Here is a 25,986-nt window from a genome sequence, read left to right as displayed (position 1 = left end):
ACCGCTGGTGTTAACAAAGCACTACAAGACGTTGGCTTATCTTCAAAACATTCTGCTTTATTACAGAAAATCTTCAGGTTTTGAACATACTAGTTTCAAAGAGGTACATTCAGCTTGGAGGTTTGGAGTGTTGAGGCTGGAGACCCAAAGGGGCTGGAGGTGGGCGAGGAGTCCCTGCTGCATGACCTGAAGATGTCCACCTCCATCCCTCACAGACAGGGACAGCGTCCACAACAACAGAGCCTCTCGTGCTTTTTTTTTTATTTTTTTAAACATTTTGATTTACTTATAAAAAGTGGCTGGAAAAAGGTTGCATTAAAAATACAATCCATTCTTTTATAATTTTTCATTTAGACAGGCAAAACGTTAGATTCCAAGATATTTTTAAGCTCTGAAAATAGCATCTCTGATGTCACTTAAAGGTTTTATAATTATTATTATTATTTTTTTAACAAAGCAGGCAGCCCCTCTCAGTGTGTCCTCTCCTCTTAACATCCGGTGTCTCCGGCACACTGCAGTCACTGAGTGAAGAACAGCCTTCTTCATATTCATAACATCAGAAAAACAAGCTGTCTTAGTAGAAAATGACGCTGAAAGGCATGTAAATGTTTCCATTTGTTAAGAACAAATCAACTTAATTTTTTAAATCTCCATTTGGCATTAAGACTGCCATTCTGCAGATGCACTGTATCAGATATGTCAGGCTACAGTCAGTGGCCAGTACTAAAAAGTACTGTATTGGAGTTATTGTTTGAGCAGGGGTCAGTATATATAAATCACCATACTGAGAGATTATTATTATTATTAATATTTAAGATAACCTGACATATTGGGAGTGTTTTTTGGGGGGCTGCCTGTCTTTGCATGTATGACAAAGACTATTAAACAGGATTGGCACAGAATCACATCAGGGCTGGAGTAACGCAACTCAACTGGCACAAAGCTGACCACTCTCCACAATTAAAAATAAAAACACAAAGATTTATGCAATAAAAGTATAATATTTGTGAGTAAAAGTACACTTAATAATAAATATGCCAAATAAACAATACATGTTTGTGGGAATAAAAACAGAAAACAATACTCGGAAACAGTATCTAAAAAGTGTTTGAAATCACGGCATGTTTAAATGGAATGTATGAAGCACACAAGAAGTTAAATGAAGGAACAAAACTGTCCACTCCGTCATCCCGTCGGTCGGCGAATCTGACCGAAACCAGAAGGAAGGAGATGGAGCGTGGAGCCTCACAGTAGCGTTAACTATGCTGCAGGTCTGGAGTTGATTTTCTTTACACTCCAACTTCAGCTGAGACAAATTATGCAAACTAGATAATGGGTTATGAACATAAATACCTCATTTAGGCTTTAGTGCATGTGTGCATTTATGTGTACAACGCGTGTGGTTATTGTGTGTGAGTTGTTCTTGTCTATCTGATATGTGTGTGTGTGTGTGTGTGTGTGCGTGTGTGTGCTCCTCAGTGCTCCATCTATTGCAATGAAGAAACCAGCTTCCTTAATAGTGCAGGAAATGTCTTAGAGAACTACATCAACGAGGTTTAAGTCATTCTGGTTTCATGACACACGGGCGTTTCTGGCTTTTCTCATCCAGTATGTAACACACACACACACATACACACTGACTTGTCACTTTCAGGTCACACTAGTGTGGACAGATTCGGATCACATTACGTTAATCTTTTTTGGCTTTGAGCAGATGCTATCACACATCTCTAAGCTATATATATATATATATATATATAAATATATATACAGTACAGCACATATATTAATTTTCTCATCTTAAATTATCTCTGAGGTTGGCAGATTTAGGTCATGCTCTGAGCAATGTTTCATTGCTTCACATCTCTAATCTATCTCTCAATCTTACACACACACACACACTTTTTGGATTGAGTGGTAATATGGCCTCCATTAACTCCTCCCATAGCTTAGTATTCAATAGAGAATGCAGATTCATCATTGGAAACAATCATATAATCTATATCTATATCACCCTCAGTAACTTTTCATCTTGAACCATTTGGACCCGTGGGCGAGTGCATTTTCTGAAACATATAACCATTAAAAGAATAACCGTTGGAAAAGCGTAATAACTGTAAAGTAGAATAACCTTTCAAAGTGTAACCGCTGGAGAGATCATTATGTAAAAACAGTGACTGATCAGTGGAGTGAAGCGTTCTTTCGGGCCTTCTTTCATGCAGGTGAACCATTCTTGGAGTGGATATTATTACAAACCGCTTGTTAAAACACAGCAGTTGGATAGAGCTACTGACAAGGCAGCCGTGTATGCATTCATTTGTAAGCTAGTATTTAAAAAAAAAAAAAAAGAAAAAAGAAGAAGTAAAAGAAAGAAAACTCATGCCTGTCATCTGAGTAGATATTTTTAAAAATAATGCAGGGCACTGCTCTGCAGGCATGCATCGGGGGGTTAGGAGCTGTTGAAGGACGGAGCAGAGAGACGCAAGTCAAAAGACTGTTGAACCCCTTTTCATCCCTTCCCCCCCAAGTCAGCACATCTCTCTTTTCCTTATTATTTTTTCCTCCTCTTCTTCGATCAGGCATGGTGGCAGACGGCTCGGACCTGACTGGTGCGGGACCCTGAAAGTGGCTGATGCAGACGCTCGTTGTTGCAAGTCCTTGCTGCCTTTCACTCGCGCTCCATCAGGTGCTTATAGGATAGTGGTGTGACAGCCGCGATCTGGAAAAAAACACAAGCAGACAGATATTACTTCAATGTTTTCATTATGAGCTTGTGCACAAGAAGAAGAAGAGGACAAGACACCTTGAAATCACCAAAAATCATCAATTGAGAGAATAAGCGATTGTTGGCCACATGAAAAACACTAAGTTGACACGTTCACCGCCACCAGAGACAAACAGGAATTAGTAAAGGAAATGCACCCAATTTCATCCAGGGACATTGAACAGACATAGAAAATTAAATGAGGTTTGTTTCGCTGTAGTTTACCTGGATGTCCGTAGGAGGCCGCCCTCTGACAGCTAGTGGGAGAATACAAATGCAAGTTAAACCATGAAAGCTGTAGCAAAAGGCCTGGTGCTGTTGTTAAGCAACAGATATCGGTGACCCTGGCCAACAGCTATGGGAAGGTGCAACATTCAGACCTACCTACAGGGGGTGGACAAAAAAATGAAAACATCTAGATATTTAACATAATATCAAGAGCCCAAAAAGGTGTAGCCTATTTTTTTTTGCCCTTTCACCTCAGAACACCTCCAGTGCTCTTGATATTGCTGCTTTACATTAGGACATTAAATGGACTAAAAGTATTAAATCAATAAACAAGACATTATGAAATATATGAATAAATACAGACAAAATATATAATAAACTATGAAATTGTGAATTAATCAGACACATTTTCAAAACTCCTTATGAAATGCTATTTCATCCTGCTATTTTTCAAATCACCCAAAAGCCCCCCAAATAATAAATAAATAATAGTAATAAAAATAATCATAATACAAATAATAATAAAAACAGTCATTGGAAAAATTACATTTTAACATAAAAACTGCTGGAATAAATATAATAATGGGCTGAGTTTCAAAAACGTATTGGATAATTTTGCAATATTTTTAAGGTGAGAATTTTGTCCATATTTTATTTATTCCATAATGTCTTATTTATCGATTTATGTAATATAGAACACTTGTTTTAACACTTGATTTACCTTCTACAATTTTTAAAATATTTTATCATGTGATGTTTCCATTCATTTTGCTGCCACCCCTTTATGTAATGCAGCACCATTGTCTGAGGTTAAGACAATGTCACAACCATGCAGTGAGTTAAGCTAAGCACTCACAAATGCATCCTTTTTTTGCCAGGAAAGTAAGCAGACGGCAACCACCAACACAAGTTTGTATATGCACACAGGACGAAAAATGACCATGACCAAAACCACAACGGTACAAACGGTACATGAATGTCAGACTGGGGATGTTATAATCACAGACCAGCTCTGTTGTTTCACACCGTCAGATAAGAAAATTCAAGCAAACTGACACCGACACCTCACACTCAGGCATTCCTGGTAAAGAAATGAGATGGACTGAAACTAAAAACATTGAACATTGGGTTTTTGAAAGCACATGCAGAAAGTAACGCAAGCAGGGCTTCCAAAGGGAGGCTGAAAAGGAGCATGTTTTTAAGCTTTGTAACATTAGGCCAAGAGATGCATTCACATGTTAAACAATTGCACCATTTTAACTACAAAAGTGCATCTCTTCAGCCAGCCAATATCATCTCACACAACACAGAAGAACACACTGGGTCTTGATGAATGTAGCCTGTATGCCGTTATGCCTTTGATTCTCTTGTTAGGGACCAGAAAAGCTGGAGAGGTTGGCTGGGGGAGCGAGTCTTTGATTGGCTTAAATGGCCTGAAGGTAGGCTGGTACCTGTTTAAAGGACAGTATTGGACTCGTCTGAAAAGGTTCTCATGAGCAGGGGCCTGGCTGAAGACTGGGGAGACTGCTGGCCCCCCTCGCTCGACTGAACCGGCTTCTTCTAGAAGGGTGAGGCAAGAAACACCAATGACATCACTACGCTGACAAACACACACTTTGCCTCTCTCTCTCTCTCTCTCCATCTTGTGCTCTCTCTTGCACACAGACAAACATTTACACACAGGGAACAAACATAATGCATACACAAAGACTTCAACACTGGATAGGAGGACAAAGGAAATCAGTCTTTTTAGACACCTTTTCCTTGCAATAATGCACTTTCAGAAGCCTTGGGTCATATTAATACAAGGCTACTATCCTTGCACATTTCTCTAAAGCAGCTACGATATAACACACACACGCACGCACAGACAAAATGCAGTGGCCCGCAGGGTTTTGTGGTGAGGATCCAGGATGAGGTTGTTGACTTGAGCCTCATGCAGGTAAGTTTGACGTGCTGCATTCACCTGACTTGACATGCGGAGGCAGCAGGCATTGGAGCAGCAGCACAGGCAGCTGGGAGGAAACACTGACTGATACAACTGGACAGACAGGAATGGAAGACTGACTGCACGTTTGGACACCCGGTCCTACTCCACACTGCTTTGGGCACAACACATACCGGCCCGCTGACCAACATTCCTCCCAATTTAATGAAAGAATATATCTAAAGAAATGCACTCACGTCCAAGGATAGCATTCTTGATGTAATAACTCATCTGATATCTAATGTCTGACCTAATCTGTCCAATCGAGTGGGAACTGTAAAAAGCCATATAACGGCACCCCAAGTTACTTTAGAGGGTGAGGAAAGAGTCAAACAGTGGGAGAGGAAGGACACAACAGGTAGGAAACAAGCAAGACTGGCAGACACAGAAACTCTGCAGGAAGAGACATAAGTAAGAGACCTCAGTCACTCCACGAGAAGCTGTGAGTGCTAGCGGTCTGCGACAACATGAAGATAGTAGATGTCCCCGAGGAAGGAAGGCGATGTTTCATCTTTAGGTAGCAGGTCCAGAGAGGAAGGCAGAAGAAATAAAAGGGGGAGACAGAGTGAGAATAGCATGTTTAAGTGCAAAAGCGAGAGAACTAGTTAGGAAAACAACGTTGGAAAAGTAGAAAAAGAACAGAAATACAGTTAAAGGGGGTGTTCTAAAATAAAATGCATTAGTACTAAATAGTTACCACTCATAGCAACAACTGTCACTTGAATCTGTAGACTGCAAAATCCACAGTATGCCAGGTCTTGCAGGTCCCATTACAAATATTTATTTTGTACAGATACACACTCACTCAACAGAAATACTAAAAAACAAACACTCTATCAGGGACGTATAGTACAAGACTGCTTTAAGACTCCCCTCAAATATGTGCAAAACATTATGGTTTAGTTTATTACTTTTCCAAATAGAACAAGTCTAGACTCAATTTTAAAACCAAGTGTGGAACGCACGCGAAAGCACCGCGCATGCCATCAAAGATTTTTACAGATACAGTGAAAAACACATATTTTCCAAGTTCTAACCCTGTGTCCCGGATTTAATTAAAATCCATTATCTCTTGTTATATGCCAAATACAGTTTATGTATAATAAAAAAAAGTTCTCTTTTCTCTTGCTTTAAAATGTAAAAATATTTCTGATGACTTATCTTAAACTCGGGGACAGTGTATACATACATTTCTTCAATCAAATGGGAATAAGCGACTAGCTAACCCCACCTATCATATAAAATGACACGTGAGCTCAGGTGTCAGAGTTGCTAGTAAAGTGTTCTCATGGATCAGAGGTGTGTGTTTGTATATTAGCAGGTAAAACGTTGTTGAGGTCTAATGTATTAATTTCTTCCTCGTCCTCTGCCTCCTGATTTAACAACATGGACGAGGGAGTGGTTGGTGAAGCATTGTTCCTTATATAAAAAGTCTGGGCTCAACAATAAGGATTGCCCGGTTGCCCGGGGCAAGTAAATTGCCTCGTCAGGCTGGTAGATCTAGCAACAATCGGACAAGTGGTAAAAAATAATTAAACACATTGTTTTTTTCCAGAGCTGACGATGGAAGTAGCTAAGGAGTGAGCCATATGCTCTATAAATAAACCAAATTTGGAACTTAAAACTTGAGCCATCTCGCTTGCTTCTCATCTCTGTTGAGAGTTGCACATGCACAGTACCGATCAGGCACTCGCAAGAAAATGGCAGCTGGTAAAGACAAAGTTTTTGAGCTGAAGCGCAAGCAAGAATTGCAATTATCCTAGAAACAGGAGATTAGTTGGGTGGTGTTATAGAGGATGTGTGCGAAACTCTAACTATGTATTGAGCCGTTAGCCGTAAGTTTGAGAGCAAGGCAGATAAAACATGACGATTAACTTTAGTCTTTGTTGTTATTTGATAACCACTAATAAATAAAGCAATCTGTATAGGGGCAAGTACACTTTGGGGTGGCAGATTTTCTGACCCACATGCCTGACCGGGTAAGTGGAAAAAAACAAACATTGACGTTGAACTCTGAAAGCCATGCCCATTTGAGCAATCAAATCATATGTGAAAGATTTGATTTAAATCTCTCTCATAACTTTACCCCACACATGTCAAAGACGGGCTCCATTAACAACGATCGAACCCTTGGGAAAAGAAATGGTTAAATTGTCACAATAAATAGATGTAACGTTTGAGCATCGTAAATCTTGGACAGAGATCGAGATGGCAGAAGGGTGAGAGAAAGAAAAGAGAGTGAGACAGAGAGAGAGAGAGAGAGAGAGAGCAAATGTGTGTGTCAGGCCTTGTGTGTGTGTGTGTGTGTCTGTGCGTGTGTGTGCGTGTGTGTTTCAGCTGTACCTGTCGAGAGTTGGGCCCGCGGGGCTTGCGGAACACCACAAGCAGGATCTCTGGCAGTAGGCTGAGCAGGATGAGCAGGATGATGACCAGCCAGGCCGACACCGAGCTCAGCATGTTGGCAAACACAAAGTACAAACGCTGCTGCCTCAGGAAAGGCCTGCAGGAGAGAGAGAACATTTTGGTTCACACCAACTGAAAGAGCTACAGTGATTGAATAGAAATGGAAAAATAACAGGTCAGCTACAATGTAGTTAGATGTTTTCTTACCATATTATTCCTCCCCAGAAAAAGCTGAAAAACACGTAGAAAGCCAGTGAGCCCCAGATTACAAAGTGGTTGATCCATGTCCAGTGCCGTGTGTCCAGAGCGAGCTAGAACAGCAGAGGAAAGTTTAAAAAAATCCAACACACTTTACCAAAGTCAGTGTCTGCAAGACAATATATCTGCTCCAAACGCCTATGAAACGGCTGCTGTAATGATACACCCTTTTATAAGATAAGATAAACAAACAACAGGGGAGTGTTTTACCTTTAGTGTGACAGTGAAGACAAGGACAGTGAAGACAATCGTTCCGTACGACCAGTTGCCAAAAACCTAGATTTAAATAAGACAGATGATCAAGTGTACTTAGGAGACAATGCTTAATCGAGTAATTTAATTATCACGCCCATTTAGAAGGTGAACGAAATCAAACCTGGCCATTATCCTGCAGTGCTGGGTTACTGAACAAAAATCGAACACCAAAGAAGAAGAGCAGGCCGTGGAAGACACCAAGTAACGTCCAGTAGAGGAACGGTCCCCACCGTAACATGCCGTTCTTGGCAATCTCTCTAAAGAAAGTCATGAAACAGAAATCATTATCAGTAGGAAGTCTGTCTCTTTGAATGTAATCTCAACTATTAAAAGGGAAGACAACTAAATATTTAAGTTAGGAATATGAACAGCTCTCCCAAAACCAAAATGCACACTTTTTTAAAGTAATAAAAGTCTTAAGATGCTTCAACACATAGATCAAGGTGGCTTGGAAAATGACGTAGTTGATTTCAGTAGATTTCTGCATATAATAGCTAACCGAAAATCGGATATTGCAGTGGGACTGTGTAACCTGTTCATACATTTTCAAAAAAGGTTATAAGATATGGCTCAGCCTACACCTTCTCAGTCATTGCTATAATCTCTTTTGACTTCATACTGTTTTCCATTTTCTTTTAACTTAAAGGTGCAGGGTAGGATTTGGCGGCATCTAGTGATGCAAAGTGATGAAACATAAAGAAGAAAATCCTAATGTATATGAATATTGCTCCTCTTTACTCAAAGGAAGCAATTTAACTGCAGATAAGCAAAGGTTCCCAGGTTTACCTGTAGAGGGTAGCATTGTCCAGCAGAACCTCCATGGAGATGTGCTGCTCCAAGAGACTGTAAGCCAGGATGGGCATAGAGGTGAAGCAGATGTTGTACATCGTCAGATAGGCCGCGTCATACAGGGGCTGGGGAGGATGGGAGCAGGAGGGGGGAGGGGTTGGTAGGGAGGAGGAGGAGGAGGGATGGGGCAACCAGGGGTTAATATCATGGAGAGGACTAAACTCATACACACCATCATACTTACACATTCAGTGTGTCATATAAACACGCTTACATACATCTTTCATGTACTCATGGAAGATCTATGTCGGGGGCCATGAGGGAGAATAAAATATTCACTCTCACAAATAGAAATACCAAAACATTATCAATAATCTTAAGAAAGACTATAATTATTAATACACTAATTAACATATGTCTATGTCAGGAGCAGTTTTGATATGAACATACCACCATAAAACATTTATAATATTAGGGCTGTCCTTGACCAAATAAAGTCTTAGTCGACTAACACTCATACAATTTTGTCAACAAATCGATTAGTTGATTTAATCGACAGATCTGTAAAACTGAGTTTCTCCACAAAGAATGTCACAAAAACACCATTTTAAATCTTGTGTTTACCAGAGATGTGCTCATAAGTTTCTTAGAAATAAGTCATTCAGCATGAAAAAAAGCATAAAAAACAACTAATCGACTAAAGAAATCTTAGTCGGCTAAGACCAAAACGACTGATAAGTCGACTAAGACGGGGCAGCCCCTTAAAAAAGATTATATCTATATTAATGAATGCACTAACTAACATATATTTCTATGTCAGGAATCGTTTTCATATATGAACACGATACCATAAAACATTTATAAAATACACTTACTATTAACTATCAATAAGAAAAGTGAATTCATCAACGTGATCCAAACTGTAATCAGGTCATCTAATCCAATTTCTATAATGTATTATTAAGTAATTGTGTTCATAACAACACACACACGTACCATGATTACATAATATCCACATGTGATGTACTATGATGGCAGAACATGACACATGTCTGTTTTATTTCTAACAGAGCTATGTAGTCTGAGTATAGAAAACATATCAGTCCGAGCTCAAACATCCCAGGGGACAGTGAGGGAGGGGCAAACTGAGGGAAAGAGTCTGGCATTCAGGAGGGCGAGGAGGTGTGGATTCATGGGATACTGCCTCCTTTCATGTTCAGAACATCTTTGAACCTCAAAGGGCCTCGGGACATACAGTACTCACTTGCTGGGAATAGCCACAGAAGAACTGGTACAAAAACTGAGGTAAGATGAAGCAAAGGTTCTGCAGGCAGACAGAGAGAGAGAAAAGGCTTACAACATCAAATGCATTCATAAGTTCCTGTGTGGTTATAATACCATAATGCATACATTAATCGGAGTTGAACCTAAAAAATCTTTAATTCTGTCAAATCTGTCAAAACAAGTTAGTGTTTGGGTTTGTTTGGAAAATACAGGCTTTGCTGAAACACAAAACAAGTTCTTATGCTGAAGAATAAAAGATATGAAGTCAAAGTTCCTCCTACCTTGTAAAAGAAATATTGCACCAGGTGTGCAATGCGGACGTAGTAGAGATGCCCATGAGCCAACAAAAGTTTCTTGAGGTGCTTGAGTTTGGGGATGGCGTAGTCGCTGTTCCTCACTGCCTGCCGACCCTCTTTACCTTTAATACCTGAAACGCCAAGAACAAACATCACACACCACGTTCACCTAAAGGTTACTCTTCCCTCCATGTGGAAAAATAGTTAAAGAGAGCATGACATTTCTTACCAATGCCAACATGAGCTTCCAAAATCATGCTGACATCATTGGCACCATCTCCAATGGAAAGGGTGATTGGGCTGCCTTTAGAGTTCTTCACCATTTTAACTATCTAAAGATGGAGCAAAACAGAGGGGCAACAATTTATCTGAAACCAAGTGTTCACTGTGAAAATCATTATTTTAAATATTTCCCACATTTTAAGCCGGTTGTTCTGACCTGGGCCTTTTGTAGTGGAGCCATGCGGCAGCAGAGCACAGCTGTGCAGTTTTGACAGATCTGCAGGAACAGGTTCTTGTAGCGATTTGAGTTGGATTCAGAGGAAGAGTTGAGTACCATCGACAGAGTGGCTCCATCTATGATAAAACCGTAGTCCTGGTTTGTCGAAGACCAGCTCCTACAAAACACAACAGGGAAATGGTACGTTGGTTTTTTAAACACAGGAAAACCTGCTAAAAGTAGGCGATAGACTCCTTTCCCATTGTGAGTATGCCGGTGCTGTTGCAGTGTGTTTTACGACGATCAGCGAGGTAAAATTACTGCTGTCTGACTGGAGTCTGGTGGCTTTGAGTGTATCTTAATTGAATGTTTTGTACGTTTTGTAGTGGAAAAGGAGCTATTCATATTTCTCAGTTTGATTAAATGATCACCCTCATACAAGAGCAAAGCATCACATAATAAGCTCAACACAGATCAGGTACCGACCTGGTGACGCCTCCCTTCACCGGTGGTGCATCCTGTACAGCTTTCTTGTGGTATTCAAGCAAGAGCTCATGCAGTCGTTCCTCGCGCCTCCTCCCTCCGTCCTCCAGAGTTCGCACGGTCAGCTCCAGCAGCTCTGTACTTCTCTGGAACAATCTACAAGCATAACAGGTGGACTTTGCCGTCTCCATCTTGTCCCCCGTTAGGACCCAAACCTTAATGCCTGCACCCTGCAGAGCTTCCATGGTCTCTGCTGCCTCCTCTTGAAGCCTGGGGGATAAGAAGACTATTTCAGATGAAATGTATTGATGCATACTGATGCAATAAACTGTTCCATCCCTTTTGTGTTAATGGTTTAGTTAATGCATTTTCTAAATTCAATAGTAATTTTAAAACAATAATCTTGGGATTGTGGAAGAGTACCCAATGTCAACCACAAGATGGTGGTGTGAGCTTACATAAAAAGTTCTGAAAAAGGGGACTTTTGGCTATCAACATTACTCAAGTGAAATTAGATAAGCCACTTCATAACCGGACAAATCTCTACCAGGAATCTGGTGACATGTGACAAAGAGCATGAGGCAGGAAATGGGTGCTGAAAGGCCGCTACTGTAGAGGAAGTGTTGAGGTTGCATTAAAAGTCGATAAACATTATAAAAGGAGGAATGAATTTATTTCAGCACAGCAATCAGTAAACAGCGAGTCACAACAGGATGTTTATGACACGTTGTTTATCGCTGGCATCTGCTGACTTGTGGCCTTTCCTGTCAATTTTAGGTTTATTCTGAGATTAAAGGCCCCCTAAAATTCTTGGCACGGATCTTTATTGAGAGTGAGAGGAGAGGAGGGACAACAGCAGCATGCAAGATGACAAAATACAAGACATTCGTCAGTAGGTGAATCTGTGAGAGCTGTATGGTTGTGTTGTGTGTGCAGCACCCACCGATCTTCTACAGCTGTAGCTCCTATTAGACTCATGCCAGTCTCCACTTGGTTGTAAACAGCCATGAGCTTCTCCTCTCTGTCCTGCAGAGCCAGTCTAGCTTCCCTCAATCCTGCATCTGCCTGGTCGTACTCCTCTGCACTGAGATATTTGTAGGCCACACACAGCGTCCGGTAGCCCTCCTGAACAGTGAAACACACAGCACCCAATGTTAGAAACAGAAAACAGAAAATAATCTTGACATCACTGTGATCTTAAATTAAAACATGTACGAACCTAGAATCATATACATTTAATCGCACAACATGTAATTTCTTTATATGAACTAGTAGGGGCAACGTGGATAGGTCATCATTGACAGGCGACAAAATGAAACGGTCAGTTGACATTAATAAAACTGAAAATTTCTCTGGGTTTGAACATTGTTAGAAACATTTGGAATAAAGTAAGTACACTTCTAAAATATATATATAACATAGGGAGAGTCATTTTTAGACATTTTAATGTGTAAATGTTACATATTATACCTTTAAACATAACAGAAATGACTAGAATTTGAGAGGAAAGTTGCTTGTGTCACCCACTGTTGCATTACGCTCCACATTCATGCGTATCCTTTCGACCTCCTCCTGTCTGACGCGGGGAAAGATGGAAGAGTCCGCTCCCTTACAGAAGAGCAATGTATCACCTGGACACACAAACACACAGTATGGTGAGGGCTGAGAGACAAAACTAAATCACAGTCAGTGCAATAAACCTGACAGTAATCTCACGCTCACCTGAATTGGATCTGACTATGACACTCATTCGCCTTCTCACAGGGTCAAAGTTCAACACGTGAAGCAGTTCATACCTTTGGGAGAAATGAAATAAATGCTGTAGAGCAAATGCTAATGGAAAAATATGAATGAAAACTAAAAACTTTGTTTGTGAAATGAATGACTTACATTTCAATATCATTGTTCCTGGTGAGAATTTTCATCATGTTTTTACTTTCAAGGCCCAGAAATGTGAAGCCGTACCTGCAGATGGAGACAAATCATCACAAATGAGCCACTTGTGTACTTATGCATTTGATTACAGCATTCATTCATAGAGCACGTAGCATGTAGGACTTTCAAAATACATTGTGAGATTCATTTTCAGACAACGTGCTTGTTCTTTGATCTATTGTCACAATGTCATTTCAACTCATTGAGTCATAACAGCCCATCTCTTACCTCATGGCACCCTTGACCAGAGCAACCTCATCAGGTGAGGAGGCGATGAAGCCTCTCTGCTCCTTCGGTGGATGGAGCACCTCTCCGTCCACCCCTAAGCCATCCACCTGGTCTATCAGTCCGTCCTCCTGGCCTTGACCCTGCTCCGTAGACTCCTTCACCTGGACTGTGTGGCACAGACACAGGGCACGCAGAAACAGCTCTTCCCTCTCCTGATAACACAACATGAACATGGCTTAATGCAGTAAAATAAGATACAGTAAATTGTGTTTAAACTAAATGTATATATAAACAATCTTCAGTATGGATGATGTGATATGGCACTTTTAGAATTTACTGATGAATGAAAAAATACAGCTTTAGATAATAATGAGTATGTAAAATACATTTTTAGACCATAATTAACCAACTAGATTGACTGAGAATCTTCATCTTCCTTTGTGTAAAACATCCCATGGTCATTTTTTCTATTAAAGTTCGTGGAGTTATCTTGTGGAATTAAAATGTGCATTTAATAGATTCCTATGTGTCATTGTCTATGTACAAAAAGAAATTCAAAAACAATTGATTTGGAAAAAAAAGATCACTCTTAGAAACTGTTGTCTGTCTGTCTGTCTGTCTGTCTGTCTGTCTGTCTGTCTGTCTGTCTGTCTGTCTGTCTGTTAGCAGGATTACCCCCAAATTTCGCGATGGATTTGAATAAAATTGTTTGGAGGGGTGGGCTGTAGCACAATGAACGCGTGACCCCGCCTCCTTCTGAGAGCAGAGAGATACGTGTGTGGATGTGTGGCAAGACTTCGAGGTACGGGAGCTGCTGGCCGTCCGTGGTGAGAAAGAAAAAAGCGGTAGATGACGGGATGAGAGACAACGCAGTATAACGTTCTACAGACATAACAAGGCTGCTGAATGAGAGAGGCATCCGCCGATACGTTACACAGAAACACACCGTTTAATAATAAGCTGACCACCTCACGGTACCGACAGCTGTGATCTGTTTTTACATACTGTAACTCCTGCTTCTCTGCATTTTTTCTCCTTCTTTTTACATCTACACTTTTTTCATATGTGAAACTTTTTAACACTTTTATTTAAAATGTACTAGTGATTTTGTATGTTTATATTTTTTTTATATATATAAGCCATTACAGGTTTCTACCACACCCTCACACATACTTTATATTTCTTTCATGTCATTTGTATTTATGTGTGGAACAAAATAATAGAAAATGAATTTACAACCACACATGAAGCCATATACAGTAAATAGAGTTTAGATAAGGACCGGAATTTACGACTATTTGTCTAATTTTGATATCTTATCAGTGTGCGTGTTGAAGCGCAACGGTCCGTAAAGTATTATCAGCCGCTCATGTCAAGAGCACACGGCCACTTTGCTCCCCCTCCATGTTGAGTGCTTATGTTGACATGTGAAGGAGATCATATGTGGGTGACCTATGAAGGGTCTTTCTGAGCAGCGAGCTATGTAATGGCCATATGTTGCTGCATGTGTGACTTTTACAACAGATGGAGGAACACCACAACACTCACCCTGCCAGCTTTCTGCTGCACTTTGTTCACAGGTCCATCTGTGACGCAGAGTCCGTCCAATTCCGAGCTCGTGTCCCGGTACTTGTACTGGAAGCCGTCGATGCAGCACTCTATGAACTCCATGTTGTTCTGAGTGAGGGTGCCCGTCTTGTCTGTGAAGACATACTCCACCTGCAGGCAACGTGATAAAAATACATGAGACTCTTCCACACCAATAAAGATTCAGTTTCCCCATTTAGCGGGTTCCAACAATAAGATTGGGCAATTACTCCCAGAAAGAATTACACTGCATTAATCAGTTTAACGAAGCATCACCTTTAATTGAAGTAATCATCTGGCAAACCAAGTGTGACTGATCTGTGGCAGCACTGTTTGAGTTAGAGGAGCCATAAAAACGAGAAGGCAGGACAGCACGGCCAATCTGGTGTTATTATAAGCAGCTCATATTTTACAGTAGCATAGTAAAATATTGGTTCTGGTGCCGAAGAAGGCGTCTCCCCATGGCCTAAATGTCGACTAGTTGCCCTGACATCGCATGGCATGAAGGTCATGGAGAGACTCGTCTTGTCCCATCCTTGACCTCAGTTTGCGTACCGCCCCCAGGTTGGAGTTGACGATGCAGCGTGCTCACTCACATCCGGACAGAGCAGGAAACACTGTGCGGATCATGTTTATTGACCTCTAAAGTGCCTTTAACACAATAATCCAGCCGCAGCTGCTGAGAGAGAAGCTCCACGGGATGCAGGTAGATGCCGCCACCATCTCCTAGATTAATGACTACCTGACAGACAGACTGCATGTCTGACATCAGCAGCACAGGAACACCGCAGGGGACCGTCCTGTCACCTCTTCTGTTCACTTTATATACCTCAGACTTTCAATACAACTCAGAGTCCCGTCATCTGCAGAAATTCTCGGATGACTCTGCAGTAGTTGGGTGCATCAAAGGTGGACATGAATCGGACGACAGGGACCTAGTGGCAGCTTCGGTGAGTGGTGCAGATGGAACCACCTACTCCTGAATGTGACCAAAACCAAAGAGATGGTCCTAGACTTCAGCAGAACAAGGACTGCTGTTGATCGCATCAACATTCTGGGAGGTGGAGGTCGTACAAGTATCTTGGAGTTCACCTTGACAACAGACTGGACTGGAAATGCAACACCAAGGCTGTTTAAAGGAAAGGGTAGAGCAGATTCTACTCCCTGAGGAAACTCCAGTCCTTTAATGTGTGCAAAAAGATGTTGCAGATCTTTTACCAGTCTGTTGTTGCAAGCACAATTTTCTTTGCTGCAATGCGCTGGGGCAGTGGCATCAGAGCCGGCGACCAAAACAGACTGAACAAACTCATCAGAAAGGCTGGCTCTGTTCTGGGAACCACCTTGGAGCCGTTAGAGGTGGTGATGGAGAAGAGGATGCTGCACAAGCTGTTGTGCATGATGGAAAACCCATCACAGCCTCACAACAACCTCCTGGTCAAACAGGGGAGCACTTTCAGTAAGAGACTGATTCAGCTGCCATCTCACTGTGCAACCAGTAGAAAAAGAAACTACATAATTTTGTAATGGTGGTTGTGAACTATAAGCAGTATAACATAGAAGCTTTTCTTAATGAATTAGGGAAAGTCCTTCATTAATTTTGTAGCATTATGAATGCATGAGATTTGAGTGCAAAAAGTTTATCTGCAAAAAGTACTTTCCTTTACATTTTAAATAATGGCATAAAATGTGACATACAGCGGTTGAGTTGAATCTACACACTTAGGTGTGTATCACACCAAGTTTTGAAATGCTGAGTTTACAGAAAGCATTCCCCAATGACATACATTTCTGCCATTTAAAAGTTGTTTCATTTAATTTGGACCATCTGCCTCACCTGTCCCAGCTCCTCGTTGAGATCTGAAGTGTTGACCAGCGCCCCCTCCATGATTTCAGGATCAAAGAAGTCCTTGTCCCATGTGATGAAAAAGGATCCCAAAAACTTTTGCATCTCAACCGTCACATACATGGACACCGGAATGATGAAGTTGAAGAGCACCATGAAGGACAGGAAGTCAGTGAACATCTTTAGGTACTGTTCGAAAAAATGAGAACATGGGCACATATGTAAATGTAAATTTAATCTTGACATCTTACATCCCACTGTGTGCATAACATGCATCATGTGCTTCAGGGGAGACACTACAGGTGAATAGGGTAGACGTTTTAACGAATAGATATCACCATGAGACTTACCCAGTAGATTCCTTACATTAACACATTATTTATTTATACAGTACTGTATATATACATACATGTACACAAAGGCTTTCCGAAATGTTATGTTTGAATATGCAAATAAGGCATCATCTTATTAGAACAGAAAGCCAGCTTCAAAATTATTATTTCATTTTGTTGCCATAATATTAGAGTCAAGGACAGGGGATTTTGGATATCTCTTTTTATAACTCCATAAATCAGAGAATACTGTCAACAGACATTACAAAAAAACAATTTTTGTCATGTTTTTAGGAATAAAATGTAATATAAATCAGACAATGAATGATATATGTAGAAACCCTTATTTAAAAACGTTCAGAATATAGATAGGAATGAAACCTGAAAGTTTAGTGTATGTAAGTGCTACTGAAGTGGAGATTTCTGGCTCAGAGTGTGAGAGAAACCTCAATTTGGTGAATAGGATAAAACTTGTATACTAATAGATATCATCATGCAACTTCCCCATTTGATTACTTACATTAAGACAATTATTTTTTGTATTCCTAGTTATCTGAAATGTTATGTTTCAATATGTAAATGAGGCATTATCTAATGCTAACTTTTGGGGAATTTAGGAGAAATCTACAGACACAAATAGACAAAGTGTAGTAAAATAAACACCAAAATGTGTATTTTGGATGTTTTCTTTCCACTAGTCTGAAAGAAGACATGTTATGGAGGCAAAATAGCCCAAAATTGACCAGTGCATAAGAAGTCTCACCTTAAGGTGAAACCAATAGTACTGGATTATCCAAGCAACAAACACGAAGACATGATGGATATCACAAGGCTGTACCACAATGTTCACAGTTCATCGAGAGCGAGGGCAAAAGGTTATCAGCCAATGAAATGGACCATGTCACAATGTAGGTCTGCAGTAGCTATTTTTGCTGAGAGGAATTTTATTAGTGTGGATCAGAAGAGGCTAGGGCTTGTAAAACGCTTTAATACGATGGAACTGTGACCTCACAATTTACAACTACAAGCCTCCGCAGGGTAAATATGTACCACATTAACACAGGCCTTCAAGGTACACTAACATTTGCAAAACTCTTAATACATGCAGTGTACTGATGCAATGCTACAAAGACCTATTAGCTATTCTACTCCCAGCAGGTTTGGACTGTTGTGGTGACAATCAGACTCTTAACTCACAGTTCATTGCCTTGACAACAAGGATGGGGGTTGCTAAAATAAGCACTCACCTGATTGGCTTTCTTCTCAACCTGGGTTTTCTCGTTGTACCAAGGCTCGTCCTGGCCAGGCTTGCTCTGCCACACATACTTCAGTGTAGTGCACACTAGGGCCTTGCTCACCAATATGCAAAGGTAAACCAGGAGGAAGGCATTGATAGACCTGAAAATAAGAAATCAAATTAGTGAGCACCAAAAATATGTCACATATTTTTTAACTTGTTTACGCCATTTCCTCTAAACTTACTTCTCCACAGCAGAGCGTTTCTGAGACTTGCCCTGGTAGTTGAGAGCCATCTTTGTCTCCATGCCAGTGTAAACTGCAACACCTTGAGAAAGAAAAAGGAGAAAAAGAAGAGGGATTCAGTTTTTTTGCTATCTTCACTAATATAAATTGTAATAAAGTCAATATCTTTCGACTCACCGTAGATTTTCTGAGTGTTCTTTAAAGTTGCCCCTTTCAGCAGGAGGTTTTCTGGGCCCAAAGACCTGCACAATCACATCAGTAGATCAAACAGTTTAGTCGTACAGAAGCTGTGTAATCCACACGCTCCTCTATTCTCTAAATGGAAACCTGGCAGGCGAGCTGGCATCCGCTCTAAAATACGCAGTGACAACACACAGTGTGACTGCAGTCTGGGCTTACACCCGTTCCAGTGTTCTTCAGAAGGACATTGGCATTTGTTTATATGGCCATTACAAAGCAGTCAATGATAAATGCCTATGGGAGTGATTTGGAAGAAGTGGCTCAAGCCATGCCAGCCTTGTTTTAATTTTAATGCTTGTCTGCAATGAAGGATCAATGGAATAATGATTTGTTGGTGATGCAAAGGGAAACAAATGAGTGCTTAAGCAACTGTGTTTTGATTTTGCTCTCACTTAAAGTGGGCTGAGGTTGTTGTGCATGAGTGCTCTCACCTCACCGCAGGCTCCTGATCGGTTTTGTAGATGTGCATGCGGCCGACAAACCTGGAACAACATGACACACACGCTCAGAAGTCATGATCATTTTTTTGCATATATTATTCAATCTGTTAATACCAGAGTGGATTTGAGTTCATTTACTTTACAAAACTGTTAAGTACTCGGGTGCAGAGGTTTGGGAGCCAGCTAATTACTGGTGGTTAGCCAGCAGCACCCTGTCAGATTTATTGACTCTGAATAACAACCAGTTGGCGCCATGGCTTACTTAGACCTAGCACGTCACAAACACCATTCTGATGTCTGGCTAAATGACAATATTCATACTCCTTGTCCCAAGGGGGAGCCAAAGGCTATCTGTTGTCTGAACTGAGATTCCTACAAGTTAATAAGAATCAGCCAAAGATTACAGGAGATACCAGACACACTATCCCACACTGAGGCTTGCCAAAACCTCTCCACTTAACAATCTACATGTTAAAATTAGAGTCATTTAGGACATTTTCAACTGTCATTGAGTGAATCCATTGCCCAACAAGCCACAGGCAACACATGCTTGTGGTGTAAATCTGTTGGGGCCTGCATGATGAGTGCTTACTTGTAAAGGTCAGGCTGTGGCTGTTCACACTCAATGGTGGCATTGAGAGATTCCAGATCCTTCTCTGTCTCCGGCACTGTGTAGTGTGTCTGAATAAGTGGAAGAGGCAGAGAGAGAGAAGAGAGTGAGCAATGACCAGCTCAGGTCAAGTTATCAGTTTCGCCTTCCCCTACCCTTCACACGCAGACACCACAGGAAAGTAGGAAGACAAAAGTTACTGTGACTCAGACTTGAGCACAAAAAGGCACAAACATATTTCGGAGGAACTACATAAGAGAGAAACTTTAACTTTCTTCAAAGCAAGGCTGATAAATATTCTACTTCGATATCTTTGAAAACTGATATATAGAGATTCAAATTCTTATTAATTATAAAAACTGCCCAATTAATATAAGATATACTGTAGATATAGATATGCCCCTCTATACCCACTTCCATTCTCCTATTCCTAATAAGCATCATATTTATAAAAACAAAGTATACTGTACTAACTATAGCAAATATAACTTAAAGGGTAACTTCAGTATTTTCAAGCATCAATGTAATGTTACGTCCACTAAAAGTGCTTGTCTTTGTCACTGACAGGCTCAGATTGTTATTAGAAGTGTCTGACAACATTATGAAAAGGACCCTACAGAGAAATAAAACATTTTTTTCTCACCTTTCACTTGATCCAGTCTGTTTGTTATTGTGTCAAAGTCCCGCTCAAGGAGAAGTCTCATTGTGAAATCTGAATATTCCTATACTTCTATACGAAATCATCCAAATATTTAGCCATGACATTGACTCGATCGGGTCGATTTCCGGTTTTGCCGGTCCTGTCCAGTGTACGAGCTTACACCGGTTTGATTTTATTCCAACCAGTTGAACCGGCATTTGTCATTATGGTACGTTCCTGCAAATTATAAAGTAGCCGACATTAGCAACCTGTGCCGACAGCGCCACGGCGCTAAACCCAGTTGCAATATGACGAAATGAGGCCAGTGACTTAACATCGACAACATGAAGGAGATCAAATTTCAATAGAGGTGGGAGGGGGGGAAGGGACGCACAGCGCATGGTCCGGTGTTGTGGCTTAATATCAAACTGGTTTGAAAATATTTACACAACAGCCCAACCCTAGATAACACTAAGCTACTCTTTCTGTACTCCAACACAACAAACTGCCCGGCTGGCACTCGCGTTTCCACCATGGATGTAGTCCACTATTCCAGGCGTTGTCTTCTGGCAACACGTCACCTCACCAGATTTCAGAACGAGACTTCTCCTTGAGCGAGACTCTTTCCATGTCAGACACTTATAATAAAAATCAGAGCCTGTCATGGCAAAAACAAGCACTTTTATAGAACATAAATGACGGTGCAAGCTTGCCCCAATAGCACCATATTTTAGCCCGTGAGCAGCTGCTGTCTACAACACTCTCCCCCAATACTGGACCAACTTCAGAAGTTGTTGTCGCTATTAGTCAGTTAGACACAAAAACATGGGAAAATAGGGTCCAGGTTACCGAAAAATACCGAAGATACCTTTTAATGGAAACAAGTTTATTCTTCCACGCCAACATTTTGATGAAATACTTCCACAATCTAACCAGCTTCTGTTATGAAAAAAAGAGGACAGCAGAGCGGCCCGTCTTACTTTATGGTTGGACTCTCCGTCCAGACTCGCTGTGGTAACGAAACATGTGTCGTCATCTCGGCTGGACTGCAGCAGTATTAAATCACAGGGAAAGGTCTCATCTTCTTTCACCTCCACAACATCTCCAACCTGATCAAAGAAACACAACCAAACACCACTTGCAAAAGTCTTTTCATAGTTTGCTTTCTCCTTCTTCTTAAGCCCCAGATCAGTAGAATTTGGCACAGGGTGAGTGACAGAAGTTTAAACAATCACAGCTTTACCACTAGGGAGCAGAAGGACTTCGAAAATAAACTTGCATCGCAGCCAATTTCCTTTCAAGTTGTTGTAGCTAATTTGTTAGCTGCCTACTTAAAGATATAAAATAAACAGAGCAACATGAGCACCCCTGCAGAGTCTGACCACTGGTGTCTCCTTTTAGCTCTGGCTTGGTCTGCTTACTACTGACAAAAAAATCTGGCTCTTTGGCTTGCTAAATGTTTATTTTACCTCTAGTCCGTTTAGCAGTAGGAGGTAGCCTACAGTGAACTGGTGGGAGCTCCTGTGCGGGAAGCAGCTGTCCAAAGTTTTAAACAAAGCAACAATATTTTGGTTTTGACAGCTGGATGCTGCTTCTCAGTGGAGTCAGCAGCACTAGCAGGCCTTTAGCATAACCAGGAGTCATTTGGTTCACTTGGAAAATATTGTTAAATGCCTGTTTAACCTTTTGAGCACCCATATATCTTTGAAAACACTGTTACCCAGAGCAAACAGATAAGAATGCATTTGAGAAATAACCTGCACACAACACCCTGGATGCATGAATTACCATCACACCCATGTTTGAACATCTAATCAGTCCAGCATACAGAGCATGCTCTCCCCTGTGCATATACTCCAAACACAGTCATGCCAAGCTGCCAGAAGCTTCTTCCTGGCCATCTCTTTAAGGAAATGTTTATTCCAGTGGATGTGGCTGCTGAAAGGTACCTTGATCTTCTCGCTCTCCTTCGGTATCCTCCGGCCTTGCTCTAGCACTGTCACTGGGTACTTATTCACCTCGTTGTCAGCCTTGTGCCGTAGCCAGTCCTCGTAGCCCTACGGCAACATATAAAAATTGCGTGATTTGCTAAATACAACAAAAAGTACAACATTTGGACTCTGAGGGAAAAGACATTGAAATCAGGTTTGTCAGGACCTCTCACCAATCGCAAGGGAAGATTGTAAGACACAAAGGAATGTCTTGTGCATACAATATAATCTTTATATTAGATATTTCATCATTATGTGAAAAAGAGTGCCTGCAGCAGCAGAATGGGATAGTGATTGTCCAGCAGTGCAGTGGAACAGTACGCCATGAAATAATACTGACTCGGGTAAAAAAGATAATTCCTGGGGCTGCAGCAGCATAAGGCACAAAGCCTAGTGCAGACTTCATAAGCACTTTAAAGACCCCCTCCAGTGAAAGTCAAGTTTTTAACCTTGTTAACATGTCCATAGGGTGTTTTGTATATGCTAGAAGACAAATCATGAGCGAAATAAGCACTCAACGTCATGTTTGAGCATTTCCACCTTGGAACTGCAGTGTACCAATGACAGTCCAGGGTTCCAACTCTTTTGTAGAGATCATTTTCTAGGACTTTTGATAATCTAGCTGGAATGACAGACAGGGATCATGCCATACACTAATATGTTCCTCTTTGTGGAAGTCTGATTTAAAAAGACGTGCCGTCTATGGCTATAAATTATGAAATCATCTTTTAGATGCTTAGAAAGTACGCATCAACTTTAGCAACTGAACCAAACATGCTAACCAATTTAACATTATTCAATCATTTAAAACAAGTTAGGAAGAAAGCATCGTTATGTAATGTCATCGAACCTGCATGTGCCACCATGCGACTTGACTGCAACCTATTCCAAATACTCTCGACAATAAACTACCATTTGAAAGTTAATATGATCCTGAAAATAAGTTAGCCCTTTCAGATGGCAGTGTTTTCCGTTTTGGGGAGCTCTGATAGATAGCCTTTTGGTCAACTGTTTTCCAGGACGCGGTGGAACCCTGACAGTCTCATAGACACAAATAGGACAGTCAGGGTTTCATACGCCACATACCCAAGGAACCAATCCTGCGGGGTGGGGTTTTCCACATTATTAGCGTAGAAGAGAAGCCAGGTGTAGCTACGTATCAGTATTTTTTGCAAGCTAAGTTTCACTACTTTCAAAACGATGGCAGAGACGTGTTCAGTTTTTGGTTGCGAAGTTGTAAAAGGAGAAACGGTGAACTTTCATGTATTACCAGAGGGGGTCTGAAAATCAGAGAGAAATAGGTGCGGTTTAATTGGAAAAATCGTAATGTCCCTGCCAAACGTCCAAGGAAAACTCAGGTTCGAAGCTGCCATATTCCAGAGCACAGCTTTGAAAATTGTACCCAAAAACAGATGGGTTTTGCCACAAAACTTATATTGAAGCCCAGCGCTGTTACATCCATTTATCCTGGGGACACAGTGAGGTCAAGGCAACATGTTGGTCAACCGGTAAGTTTGCATATACATAGATACGTGCATACTAAATGAGGCAAAGGTGTAATTACATCTAAGCCATTTTAAGGCATAAAGGGATTTTTTTATGGAAAAAACATTTAAAATTGTAATTTTGATGAACGGAGATGAGGTTTTAGTTTTTTTTTTAATTCATTTATTTAACAGGGGCCATGAACAACACAACCGTTGAGAGAGATTTAGCTATATAGCTGCCTAGTCCCTTGGCAGGAAGATATTAAAAAAACAATACAATACAAACAATTAAAGAAAAAAAACTGTTTGCAAAAATAGGGGTTTTTAATCAATGCTAGGAGAGGAACTTTAAGATAGCGATGGAGATAGGGGAGATGGTGCAGAGATGCAGAGGGTAGAGAGGGAAACCAGAGTGTGTGCCAAGGCGGAGCTCGAGCCAGAAAGCAGGATTACCGGGGAAAGGTGATAGGAGGAGAGGGAAAGTGTGGTTGAGTGATGCAGAGAAATGATGCCAGGTGGATGAAAGGGGGAGAGCGGGAGGGGAGGCATTCCACGGATGGTCAGTTGAACTATACAGTTCACCTAAGCCTGACTAATAGAGTCGGGCAGACCGCCTGGGTGTCCCACTTCAAAGCCTGGCTGAAGGCGGTCCGGCGCTATCAGTGCGTCCCATATATTTTCGCAAGGAAGTCAAGCCACTATTGTGCATTTCAAAGCCGCAGCAGTAGACCAACTAAAAAAAACAATCCTAGAACAATACATCTAAAGCTGGGACTTGGAAGCAACCGAGTCAAAGAAACAGACCCTTCCCTTGATAATGTGTATCTCTGTAATAGACTTGCTCTCTCTCTCTTTGCTCACATTCACAGAGAGCCCATTTCGTCTCCTCCCCAATCAGAATTCAGCAGCGGAGCACATTAATACAAAACCCAAGAGAGCATTAGTCACGTACTTTATACAAAAATCACAGCAAGGGAGTTATGAAGGCAGGCCAGGGGGACTTATTATGCTATATGGAGAGGGATGAGAGGTATAATGCATTGGGGGACAATATGAGGAAATAATGTGGCAATAGGAATCACAATAAAATGTCTATAATCAACACTCATCAGCCTCATGAGGCAGTGTCTTACCTGCTTGATAGCGGTTACTGTAATCACAAAAAATAAGGGTAGGCCACTGGTGACTGGGCTGGTGGGGGTGTCCACTATCACCTATTGGGGGAAGAAGAAATGTAACGTTAACAATAAACATATGACCTTCAAACTGAAAAGCTATGCATTGAATACTACAAAGCCTCCCTGCAGCACATGTGTGTTTGTGGTTACAGAGGGAGGAGTGTGTGGTAATGGTACAGAAAACTGGCAACCCCTCTAAATGCAGGGTGTAGTCTGTTACAGTGAGGCGATTCTACTATTCCTCAAATTTGTTCATCAGTAGGAAACACATGGGAGACATTTACATTTTTGGAGGGGAGCGAGGGAGGATATAGACCACAAAACTTTTAATCAAGTGGGCCAGGGGCAGAGTGCTTAATCTGCAGGCATGCCAACACTTCGGTGTCTCTGCCAAGGCATGGGAGAGGGCCAACACAAAGCTTGGACTCACCTTACCTGCCCGAGCTGTGCGTGAGGAAATCCAGCGGTACGGTTTGTGTTTCATTTTTGTGTGTAATGAGAATAAATGGGAGACTAGGGATCAAGTAATCCCAAACAGCACCTGACCAAGGCTCCCAGTTAAAGCCCCAGTACACAAATGTCCTTGTGTGTTCCTTAAAACCATCATAAGCTGGATTTACCCCGGTATTTCTGATCCTGCAGAAAGCAGGCAGGTCTCCCCCTGAGGTGGAGCACGCACAGACACGACACTTCCAGCTCGTTGGTATTCTGACCAGGAGCATTACAAGCTGTCAGATAGACATCAGCTCAAGGCAGAGCAGGAGATGCGTTTTGAAGCAGTCTCCGGTGTTTTACTCACCTGTGCGT

General features: G+C 41.3%; 1 protein-coding gene across 9 annotated transcripts in view; it reads right to left on the bottom strand.

Moving 5' to 3' along the window:
- Positions 1-36: 36 nt before the first annotated feature.
- The window catches only part of atp11c (ATPase phospholipid transporting 11C), a 51,644-nt gene continuing 25,694 nt past the window's right edge, over positions 37-25,986 (bottom strand). The window contains exons 4-31 of one of the 9 annotated variants that reach the window (XM_037781240.1): positions 25,135-25,215; positions 22,473-22,580; positions 21,504-21,632; positions 19,866-19,954; positions 19,265-19,315; positions 18,771-18,835; positions 18,594-18,675; positions 18,359-18,509; positions 16,771-16,968; positions 14,898-15,068; positions 13,350-13,561; positions 13,077-13,151; positions 12,909-12,982; positions 12,714-12,817; positions 12,130-12,311; positions 11,190-11,456; positions 10,704-10,881; positions 10,494-10,596; positions 10,250-10,395; positions 9,949-10,008; positions 8,682-8,809; positions 8,017-8,152; positions 7,851-7,916; positions 7,590-7,693; positions 7,323-7,479; positions 5,400-5,490; positions 2,990-3,021; positions 37-2,719 (exon numbers count right to left, since the gene is read on the bottom strand). In XM_037781240.1, coding sequence (XP_037637168.1) covers positions 5,401-5,490; positions 7,323-7,479; positions 7,590-7,693; positions 7,851-7,916; positions 8,017-8,152; positions 8,682-8,809; positions 9,949-10,008; positions 10,250-10,395; positions 10,494-10,596; positions 10,704-10,881; positions 11,190-11,456; positions 12,130-12,311; positions 12,714-12,817; positions 12,909-12,982; positions 13,077-13,151; positions 13,350-13,561; positions 14,898-15,068; positions 16,771-16,968; positions 18,359-18,509; positions 18,594-18,675; positions 18,771-18,835; positions 19,265-19,315; positions 19,866-19,954; positions 21,504-21,632; positions 22,473-22,580; positions 25,135-25,215 — 3,207 coding nt within the window. In that variant the 3' untranslated portion in view covers positions 37-2,719; positions 2,990-3,021; position 5,400. Of the gene's footprint in view, positions 2,720-2,989; positions 3,022-4,443; positions 4,553-5,399; positions 5,491-7,322; positions 7,480-7,589; positions 7,694-7,850; positions 7,917-8,016; positions 8,153-8,681; positions 8,810-9,948; positions 10,009-10,249; positions 10,396-10,493; positions 10,597-10,703; positions 10,882-11,189; positions 11,457-12,129; positions 12,312-12,713; positions 12,818-12,908; positions 12,983-13,076; positions 13,152-13,349; positions 13,562-14,897; positions 15,069-16,770; positions 16,969-18,358; positions 18,510-18,593; positions 18,676-18,770; positions 18,836-19,264; positions 19,316-19,865; positions 19,955-21,503; positions 21,633-22,472; positions 22,581-25,134; positions 25,216-25,986 lie in introns of those variants that run through there. The other 8 variants (XM_037781235.1, XM_037781238.1, XM_037781237.1 and 5 more) reach the window with 8 other exon arrangements.

Source organism: Sebastes umbrosus, chromosome 9, assembly GCF_015220745.1.
Source record: "Sebastes umbrosus isolate fSebUmb1 chromosome 9, fSebUmb1.pri, whole genome shotgun sequence".
Classification (NCBI taxonomy): Eukaryota; Metazoa; Chordata; class Actinopteri; order Perciformes; family Sebastidae; genus Sebastes; species Sebastes umbrosus.
The sequence above is the reverse complement of the archived record's forward strand: the minus strand, read 5'-3'. Positions and strand labels throughout refer to the sequence as shown.